This window comes from Galleria mellonella, unplaced genomic scaffold (assembly GCF_026898425.1).
Source record: "Galleria mellonella isolate WM207_F2 unplaced genomic scaffold, CSIRO_AGI_GalMel_v1 utg172, whole genome shotgun sequence".
NCBI lineage: Eukaryota > Metazoa > Arthropoda > Insecta > Lepidoptera > Pyralidae > Galleria > Galleria mellonella.
In genome coordinates, this window is record NW_026442015.1 from 631275 (window position 1) to 641555 (window position 10281).

Below are 10281 nucleotides of genomic sequence, written 5' to 3' on the forward strand. Positions count from 1 at the left end.
TGTTTTTATATTTTGGCATAGAAAAAGTACATACAGGACCCTAGCTGGTAACCTATTTTTTGATATACCAATAAACAAGTTGCTCGCCAGTTGTACAAAGTTTTATTGTGCTATAAAGAATAAATAAATAAACAAGAATTATTTTTAGCTAATATTCAAATTCGAAATTTGAATTAATTTGAGATTTACAAGAATTGCTGCGAATGTGTCATGAAATCAAACAGGATTTCGTGTTATCTCTTGGATTGATAAAATTATCAATAAATTGTTGTTCAACTAATATAAAGTGATTCGAGTTAGAAATGAAGTCAATGTTTGTTAAAATTTTATACCACCGTTTGCCTTTATACCGCTGTTTGTATAATGTTTATTTAAAATTAGGAATAACAATATTTAAGTTTTCATCTAACTCTCCAGCGAGGAAGAACACCATTAACAAATTAAATTAATCTAAGTTATGACAATAGCTTACTTCTTGCCACATTCGATTCGAAAATGCCTTGCAATATTTGGTGCATTAAATATAGCGTTGACTGTAACTGATATAAATACTTTTGATTGAAGAGAAAGAAATTATTAGTAATGAGGTATTTGACCCTAATAGTTAGTTGCTACCTATCAGACACTACAGTCTATTTCTACAGTAGTCATTATGTTTATTATCCAATTTTTCAATTCTTTTTTGTTAGATAAAGTAAGATGAGACTTTTCCCTTTGTAACATATCAGTGTATGCATTTTTTTTTATAATAGCACGACATGTGTTCCCACCACTCTGTGCGAACACAGATACAACATGATTTATAAACACGGACAATCAAAAAGATAGCGTTCCATTCTCAACGGTTGGCCGCACTACGCCGTCTCACTTTTTCATTCTACGTTTGAAGGATTTGAGGTATAAGGTATGAGGGATAAGGATGAAGAAAATACTTCACGGTAGAGGCCATTTCACATTGTTACAGTACTGTTCACGTAAGAGTTGACAAACTTATTTGTGCTACTTGCGTACTGTATATGGATGTAGTTACCGGTCCATTCTCGTAATATGATATCGGAAAACGGAATGTAGAATGAGGGATTGAAGTTCTCTTGAGAACTCTCCATGAAACAAGTAGTAGAAGATACTCAGAATACAAGATACTTATTATAATAATAGGTACTTTAGAAACTCTACAATTACTACATAATTGTAGAGATTCTAAAGTTTTGCTTAGATATCTCCTACTATACGAGCAACTCTTCTTTGCAGAATATCAATAGCGTATAAGAGGTTTTGAGCAAAGACATCTTAGAGATGCGAACAGTACTTCGCACATGACCTTACTTGTGCTTTATATAGCAGAAGAGTCCGTTTCGGTGTAAAGTACCGACGTGCTCTGTTCAGAACTCCATGTTTTTCAATGCTGTTATGACAAAATATATAATAAACATCTTAAATTATAATTTAAATTAGCATTATAGTTAAGAATGTAGAAAATAATAGAAATGGTAGAAATTGTATTGTTGCAGTGGTCGTAACAAAATGAGCTAAATGAAACGAATATTGGACGCACACCGCAGGTACCACAGTTCTTTTTCATTCAGACACCATCACTCATTCGCTTCTATTAAGTCGGGTACTCATTCATTCATTCTTTGAAGTTTACTAAACTGACTCACCATTATTTTATTAATTTTCATGTTTATATTTTTAAGTAACTTAATAATTAATTAATCTATTACTAAAAATTAATTCAAAATAAGTATACAGTGCCTATATTTTTATTATACAATAATGTCTTACTTGTGAATTCTGAATATAACGTGAAGTAATCACGTTGATTTTACATATTTTTTAATCGAAATAGTGTCTGTGTTTCGTGTTTTTAAAGTGAATATTATTAATATGGCTGAGAAGGTAATGCTTTTTTAGTATTCTAAGACATATTACAGTCCAAACACGTGTCAGAATATTGAAAAAAAGTTTACATAGGTACCTAGTAAAAAATACGCACCTGTCTGTCTTCCCGAAATATTGTAGGCTTTCATCAAGTCATTCTTATTTTAGTTTGTCTAAGTATGTTTTTTTTTCTTATTTCATTATCTTTGACATAAAAAGGTAAATTGTGAGTGCATGTAAAAAATATAAAAATTTTGCGTAAAACCATTACTGGTGAATTACTGGAAAATTTTATGTTTTCATAATATAATTCGTTTTTAGTTAGAGGTAATATGAAATTTATTTTCTATGATCTTAATGGGGGATGGGGCTCTTTTTATGACATTATAATTAAGTATCACTGACCATGATTATGTTCTCAAAAAAATCTAACTTCAGGTGTGTCCAAACCATTTATTTTCAATTTTAAAACTGAACTTCTGACTGATTTTGATAAAATTTCTATAGAACCAATCTATAAATATATCTCTATGAAAGAATTTTTCAAATTGGTTTAGAATTGATGGAGTTATGAGGTAACAAATATATAAAAATATAGAACTTAGTCAATGGATACCGTTAGGGGTAGTTTAGAACTTCTTTCTTTTTTAAATCTATTGAAATTGAATGGGTACTATGCTATTTGTATATATTGGCATGGTACCAGTGAGGAATGATAGATGAGGATCAGTTCAGTTGGCCTATCCTGATAAATTCACCCTGATATTATCATAGTTTTCAGGGAGGTTTATATAGAAGCATGGGGCTTACCATATGTGAGCTTTCATAAACATAGGAAAGGTAGAGCTGAAAAAATTTGCTAAGAAATTAAAGAAAGGTGAATAAACAGTGCAAATGAAGTTGCTGATGAGGATTGATAGTAATAAATACTTGCTTCCCTATTGGTACATAAAAACAGTTGTTCAATTACCAATTTTTCTTAAAATTTAATAATTTCTGTATTAAGTATACCTATATGATCTCTATTATGATTCTATATTACGGCATCAGTATTAATGTTCTTATATATCAGGGTACAGAGGAATAACACCTGAGTCCTCAGGAATGGCAACACATGGGAGGTATCATGGAAGAAACAGTATAATGGTTACCATTTTCCATCAACTGGGCCGTCAACTTGTTTGCCATTCTAAGTTGCATATTATTTATTATTATTTAAATATATATATATATATATATATATATATATATATATATATATATATATATATATATATATATATATATATATATATATATATATATATATATATATATATATATTTAAAATCAAATAACATTATGACTGAAAGGTATTTAGTGTTTGTTCAGTTCTACTTTTAGTACATTGATGATTCACTATTTCAGTATGCTTTATGTCTCCGACATTTAACTAATTACAAAGTTATGTGTTTATACAAGTGTGCAATGTATACCATAACATGTATATTTGTGAAATACCTATGATTAATATAAGGTGTACCTATATTAAACATTATACTTTTTGAGACATTATAATTTTTCTAGACCATTAACTACTTATAGAGAATTCTAACAAGCAAAATAATTGTCTGTAACTGTAACCATGATCATGAATGGTAAAATAAGGTTAAAATCAAAATAAATAGTTGAAAACGGTTAGTTTTTATATTCCCTATATTATTTGGCAATACCATTACTAAATAAATAATATTAAACAATCACATATGACTTTCAATATAATGTTATTTATTATAATAACATGCCTTTTTGTAATAGATTTTGTCTTTATTCTAAATATATAACTATGTAAAATAAAAGCAAGAATGAGATGCAAGCATCCATATACTTAATACAAAAAGTATTTAGAATTGATTTCACAACACTTATACCTTTCTTATTTATTCTTTAAAGATCATTAAATACATTTATATAAATTAAAAATGGTTCTGAAATAGAATCTAATTAAAGACTCATCCTCTGATACATTTTGAAACCCATTTAATATTGATCACCTTGTAAACCAAGATGTTTTACAAATTGTACTTTCATTTTATTTTAATCCAAAACCAGTATTGTTTCTTTATTTAATTTCTTATAACAAAGATTAATATCTCTATCAATTCTTCTTTCATAATGTTATAGAAAATTCAAGAAAATCCCCTGCCTGAAGAGCAGCCTACAGAACAAACAAACCAAATAGATAAACCAAAAGAAGTACCCATGAAAACTACACCAGACAAAACTACAACAGTTGTTCTGCCATCTTCGCCTCCTACAGCAATTTCACCAAGGATGACGGTGCCAACATTCACCAAAACATCACCAAATGATCTATATAGGAGACTACTGCCTGCAGTTTTGTTTGTGCTGACTTTTGTTACTGTGATGACTATGTTGCTGATATATATGGATAATGTCGGTAAGATATTTTGAAGTACATTTTATAATGTATAATTATTCCTGTTTATGGTATGTTAGACGGGGTCAATATTCTACTACTATATACTTAAAGTCGACCTCCATGCGGTTTCTACGGGAAGCCATCATGGTAAATTCTTGTGGAATTTGTCACGGTGTACTAACTGGCCTACTTACATCATTACGTATAATGTCTTTCTGGTGCCCCATTAGTGTATAGAGCAGGAGGTGTTACCATTCTCACCCATAAAAAAAATATCCTACCACTATAAATTTTTTATGATTCTCAGATACAAACAAGCTATTGTATTGGTAATACGATCTAAACACCTTCCATTACCGTGATAATATCATGAAATTCTTTTCTAATTGTATAGAGAACTTTTGTGCATCTGGATCAAGAATGGTGAACATTTATTCCTGCATGTGTTGTTATAAAAAAAAATAATGAACGAAAATTGAACTAGATGCAATTAACTTTTAAAAAACTCTTTTTGTTTTTATTTCGTACCCGAAATATTTCTTCGTGTCGCCTTTCGGATCGCCATTCCTATTCTAGTCCGAACATTTTATTGCTTGTTGATCAATCAATTTTTTACCGTGTTTAACTAATATTTTTATTAATTTCTGACACAAATCACCAGCTAATAATAACGTTGTTGTTAGCAATGGGCGCCCAACAATTCCGTGTGAACATGTCACGTGACTACGAGTTGGCTCGCATCCCTCAAGAGTCACCAGCCCTGGTCGCGTACGTGCGACAGCTACACCTCGCGCCACGGGTCTCACATCACCAGCCACAGCAACACACCCCTACAAGATCCGTTAAAGTACTGGATCAGTTGTATGGAGAGATTGTAAGTTGCAAACTGTAGCTGCAATAACTCTTGCAATGTGTAACTCCGTCTACACTTTTATCTGTGACTAGTAAGCGATAATAAATAGAATACAATTAAAGGCAGGTTTTAAGTAACTAGTATTTTCTCTCAGTTTTTTAATATAAAGAGTTTGTGAAGAACTGCGAACAACTGAAGTAGATAGAGATCTGTATTGACTAAAAATGTTATCACTAAAATAATACTGAGATTCTCATGTAGGCATTGGCATTGTTTCTTATTGTAATATGTTAGACCTCATCATGTCATGGTCAATATGTGGGTTTATTTGTTATTTGCATATGCGATTTGTAAATTGAATTATAAGTGCTCAATGCTTAGCAGCAGAAACTGATATTCGCGGTCATCTCGTCTGCACTGATACTATGTTGTTAAATCCTCTTGCCTTACAGTACAACGGCACGTTCGTGGAAGTATTAGAATCCGGCCCGCGTGACCCTGGCACATTATACCTTGGTGCGGCCCGCGGTTGGTCAGGACTGGCAGCCCGCGCCGCGGCTCGAGCCTACCTCGCGCTGCGGGGTCGCGCTCTCGCCACGCTGCACGCTTGCCTCAGCCCCACGCCGCATCCCAGAGAGGTATGACATCGTCTCCTTTTATTTCTTTTATGACAACTCTATCAGAGATTTAGGAAAACATTTATATATTCATCTTATGAAATGAAATGAAATATATGAATATTTATTTGCTTTAAACAGACATTTGACATTATAAGGGCCATGTAACAAAACTTTTTGGCATCTGTTTAATTGCCTTAAAATTGTAGGCATGCAATCTAATTTATTCCTTAAATAAGGATACAAATTTAATTTAGACATTATTATAATCATAGAATAATAATAATAAAAAAAAAACTTATGTTTATGGCTATTTAAAAGCACTTAGTTTTTGTAAGTTATCTTATTTTTGTTCTAATATATTCTGTACCATAATTACCATAACTTACTTTAAACATAAATATTCACTTTTATGTGCATGAAGAATGTTTCAAAATATCATGTGAGTGGCTAATAAGCTGACACTGTTACAGTCACTGTCTTAAAATTATCACCTTAAACGGTACCTTATACTACTATTATATTGTCTACAATATTCTTCATATATTGCCACTTTCCAGAACTGTAATGTTTCAGCTTTAAGAGAAACGGGTTAATAATAAAAATGCTTAATATTATAGTTCTCTTTTATCACGTCTTCATCGATAGGAAAACAAAGACTAATAATGACAGAATTCTAAAAACATAAGAACAATAGAAATATAAAAATATGAAAGACGGAATATGATGGCCAGTAATATAAAAGGCGTATTGTGATGGCCAGTAATACGCCACAAGCTTTTTTGTCAAAGATGGCATTGACTAATTTACCTTAAAGGCTTTTGTCATTGATTGTACATCTAACTCACTCTTTAGACTAAATACCATCACAGAAAACAGGTAAGACTTGCCATACCTACAAACAAGCAACCATCAAATAACAAAATACCATCAATAATCTGTTTAACCCCATCAGGTAACATACCACGAATCGGAGAGTCCAGAGGCGGCATTCAGCTCGCGTGTGCTGTGCCTGCCGCTATACACGATGCTGCTAGCCGCGGATGCCACCCACGCCACGTACGTCGTGTTGGACGGGGCTACCGTGCCACTAGCTCTCCGCCATGTGCCCTTCGGCACGCCGGACCTTCGTCTGCAGGTACTGCATACTGCTTTACTCTTTTTCTTATTTTTTTACGACAAATAAGCTGCATGGACCTCGGCCTACTTGATGTCCCTGGGCAAATTGTTAATGGCACTCTTGACGGCAGAAAAAAATAAACACATCTTAAGGGCACCAAGTGATAAGGCAAGAGCAATTTTTGTTTGGGACACACTCTCTATTCAATAATAATTATGGTCCACAAAAAAAAGTTAATCCAATTGCGGCAAAACCATTAAAAAAACCACTGTTACTGAACCGATTTTGATAAAATTTCCATAGGATCAATCTATAAGCATATCCTTTCAGAGAAAAAAAAAATAATTTTCCGAATCGGTTTACAACTGACGAAGTTATCAGATAACAAACAAAAAATACAACTAAATTGAAAACCTTATTTTTGAAATCGGTTGAAAAGTTTCTACCGATATCAAATATAGTATACATTTACACCAAGATGTAAGAACATTTGTCATAAAGCGCTAATACTTTGCAGGTGATCGAGTTCCGTTCTACGGACGTGGCCGCCCGCAACCTAACTACCCAATACCTGACGATAAAGAACTACACAGTCGCGGCAAGCTTCGAAGACAGCATCATGTACACTCTGAAAGAGGTTTAAGTATACTATTCCAAATATATCGCACGTTCACATCAGATCTCTCACAACTCAACGTAGCTTTAATGAGTACGTGAATTTGAAGTGTCTTAAATAGGTAATTATAAGGGCCTATTATTATTTTAAGAAGCCGCTAAGCTAAGAATTCGCAGCGTTACGGTTTCTTATAACATTTTGTAGCATTTCATTGTTATAATTTTATTGTAAACATTATTTCAAAATCTATTCAATAGTTATTTTAGATTTGTATTGACAGATTTGTTATAAATACATAAGATAACCATTCAGCATCATGTATCGAAAATTTTACCTCAATTTTTTTTTTAATTAATTGTTAATAAGATCTCAATATCCTGTCATAAAATTGTATACATTTTGCATTTCATTCTTGCATAAATATTGAATTAATTTTAATATTATTATGCTAAAAGATAATAATGAAATTTCACAAAATTTTATCAGAGATCGTTATGCTACGGTCCCTAGTAAGGAGACGTAGTTTTTCACACGGTATTAGAACTTTTGAATAATGTTGTAAAGTCAAACACTTTTTCCACTCTTAAATATATTTACGACACATATACTACAAACTGTAGTCATTTTAAATACCTTACTAAAATGTGAAATAATTATGATAGTTTTTTTTTTAGTTATAGTCAAATAATTCATTTAGATGGAAATATTTTTTTATCTCAGTAATTTTTCGTGTTGTCTTTTATTGTATACGTAAATAATCTCAATAGTATAGTAATTAAGGTTAGAAATGATAATGAAATTTTATGAAATGTAATTATTTTTATGGCAACATTCATTCGCTTTAAACACAGCCAATACGATATTAAATTGATATTAATTTTAATAATTAAATAATACAATTATACCAATAATTTCAATTATATTTTTTTAATACATTATCGATAATTTTAATTAGATTTTAAGTTGGAGTGACTTCTGGTGGCTGTTATTTCGGACCAGTGTTGATTGTATGAATAAAATTGCCAATAAATTACAAATCAACCGCTCTATACAAATGACAAACGAATCTATAGGTACGGTTTTCTTTGATCTACAAATATAAAAACAAAAAACAAGACACCGGATGTTGCTCTTCCATTCTATTTCATGAAAGCGACAACGACGTATCTATTGATAGATTCATTAGACAGTGTGGCCAGTTGTCTAAAAAATCTAAAAAAAATCCATTTTAGATGTATCTAATCATTTAAAATTAATTTTTGTTGTAAACTATATAGAAGGAAAGTCTTATTATGATCGATAGTGACGATATTATTTTGATAGCAATTTCCTTTATATAATCGACATTGAATCCCAATATCTGACAAAAGTCGCTTTTTAAGTTTTAGTTGTGATATTGTAAATAGAAAACTGGGTGCCAGTTGCACTTAATAACCCTCGCACTTAAAAACCCTCGCAGATTGCTATCTTAGCGACTATCTACTCGAGATTTTAGAATTTATTTATAAAGATACTAATATACATTGCACGTTATTGAAAAAAAAAAAACAGTACTTTAGTCTTATTTCATATATCGGTAACAAGATTGATTTTTCATTTGTCTCGGAGAGGATATAAATAGAAAATATTTTACTTTCTGCAAACTTACTGCACCTAGTGGAACTTGAATTAATATCTGAATTATGCACTAAATTTGTTAAAGAGAACCAAGTATTTTTCATTTTAATATGTCAATATTTTAGTCTGTGAGGTAAATTCTAACGGTTACTATTTATGCGTAGCTGGATATTTGTCCATGTCATCTATGAGTTGTCAGATTGTATGCGACGTCACTTCAGTAATAACATTGCGTTATGTATGTTGTATGTACTATGTTACTGATATTTGTCCATGTCATCTATGAGTTGTCAGATTGTATGCGACGTCACTTCTACTGGCAGCGAGGGAGTACGTCAATTATGAATCTTTTCCCCCCTTTATCGATATGGGTATCGTTTTCGACTTATTTGGTAGAGTCGAGTTCAAAAGATAGTCAATATTAACTTGATGTAGATTATCATGTATTTATGCTTTGCTGCAATAGAGTTCAATGAAAATGTAAACAAACAATTATAATAACTCGACTATAAAACAGTCTGCTGATGTCTAGAATTACAAGTAAAATTTGATTGTAAAATCAATATATAGTGTTCCTGTGATAATTTTAACAAAACTTCGTTACTTTTTCATTAATTTCTACTGAAGCAGACTATAAAAATGAAAAAAGTAGTGACTAAGTATTTTTTTGTGATTAATAAAAATGGCTGTTATTCATAAGAAACACGCACACTGCGTTTCCATAGTAAATTATGGTTTATTTTTTATGATTAAACATGTGTATATTCGATGTTTAAATGATTTATACTGGCATTCAGTGATTCTATAATCAAATTATTTTTATCAAAATATTTTAAGTGAATCTCATTATTTTCTATCGAAGTGCCTTACATTTTGAAAATTAAGTTTAATTAACTGTACTGATTATTCATGGAAAGTCTTAAAAATAAGTATATATCGGAATTATAATGAAAAGTTTTGATCAAAATCAAGCATTAGTGGTGTCTAATTATCTTCGCCAAGAAATACACTTTTTACACTATTTCGATAAATTTTTATAATAAAAGCAAATTGTAAGAATGTCGTTTGCAGTCGATTTAATTAGAATCTCTATTATGTATTGTATTTTAAACTGCACGTTAGGGAATCGTTAGTTGAAATGCAATTGAATGAAAC

General features: G+C 31.1%; 1 protein-coding gene across 1 annotated transcript; it reads left to right on the forward strand.

The window, feature by feature from the left end:
* Positions 1–1620: 1620 nt before the first annotated feature.
* Positions 1621–9339, forward strand: LOC113514357 (protein Star). Its single transcript, XM_026898425.3, has 6 exons — positions 1621–1899; positions 4045–4321; positions 4987–5177; positions 5609–5794; positions 6729–6911; positions 7411–9339. Exons 1-6 carry the CDS (start codon positions 1888–1890, stop codon positions 7534–7536), a joined length of 975 nt encoding a protein of 324 aa, XP_026754226.1. The 5' UTR covers positions 1621–1887; the 3' UTR covers positions 7537–9339.
* The last annotated feature ends 942 nt before the right edge of the window (positions 9340–10281 follow it).

What these genes read in the sequence shown, in the direction of transcription:
- LOC113514357 (XM_026898425.3), top strand. An exon ending in ATCAGTTGTATGGAGAGATT is followed by an intron (nt 5,178 to 5,608) that starts GTAAGTTGCAAA and finishes CTTGCCTTACAG; the next exon opens with TACAACGGCACGTTCGTGGA. An exon ending in CGCCGGACCTTCGTCTGCAG is followed by an intron (nt 6,912 to 7,410) that starts GTACTGCATACT and finishes AATACTTTGCAG; the next exon opens with GTGATCGAGTTCCGTTCTAC.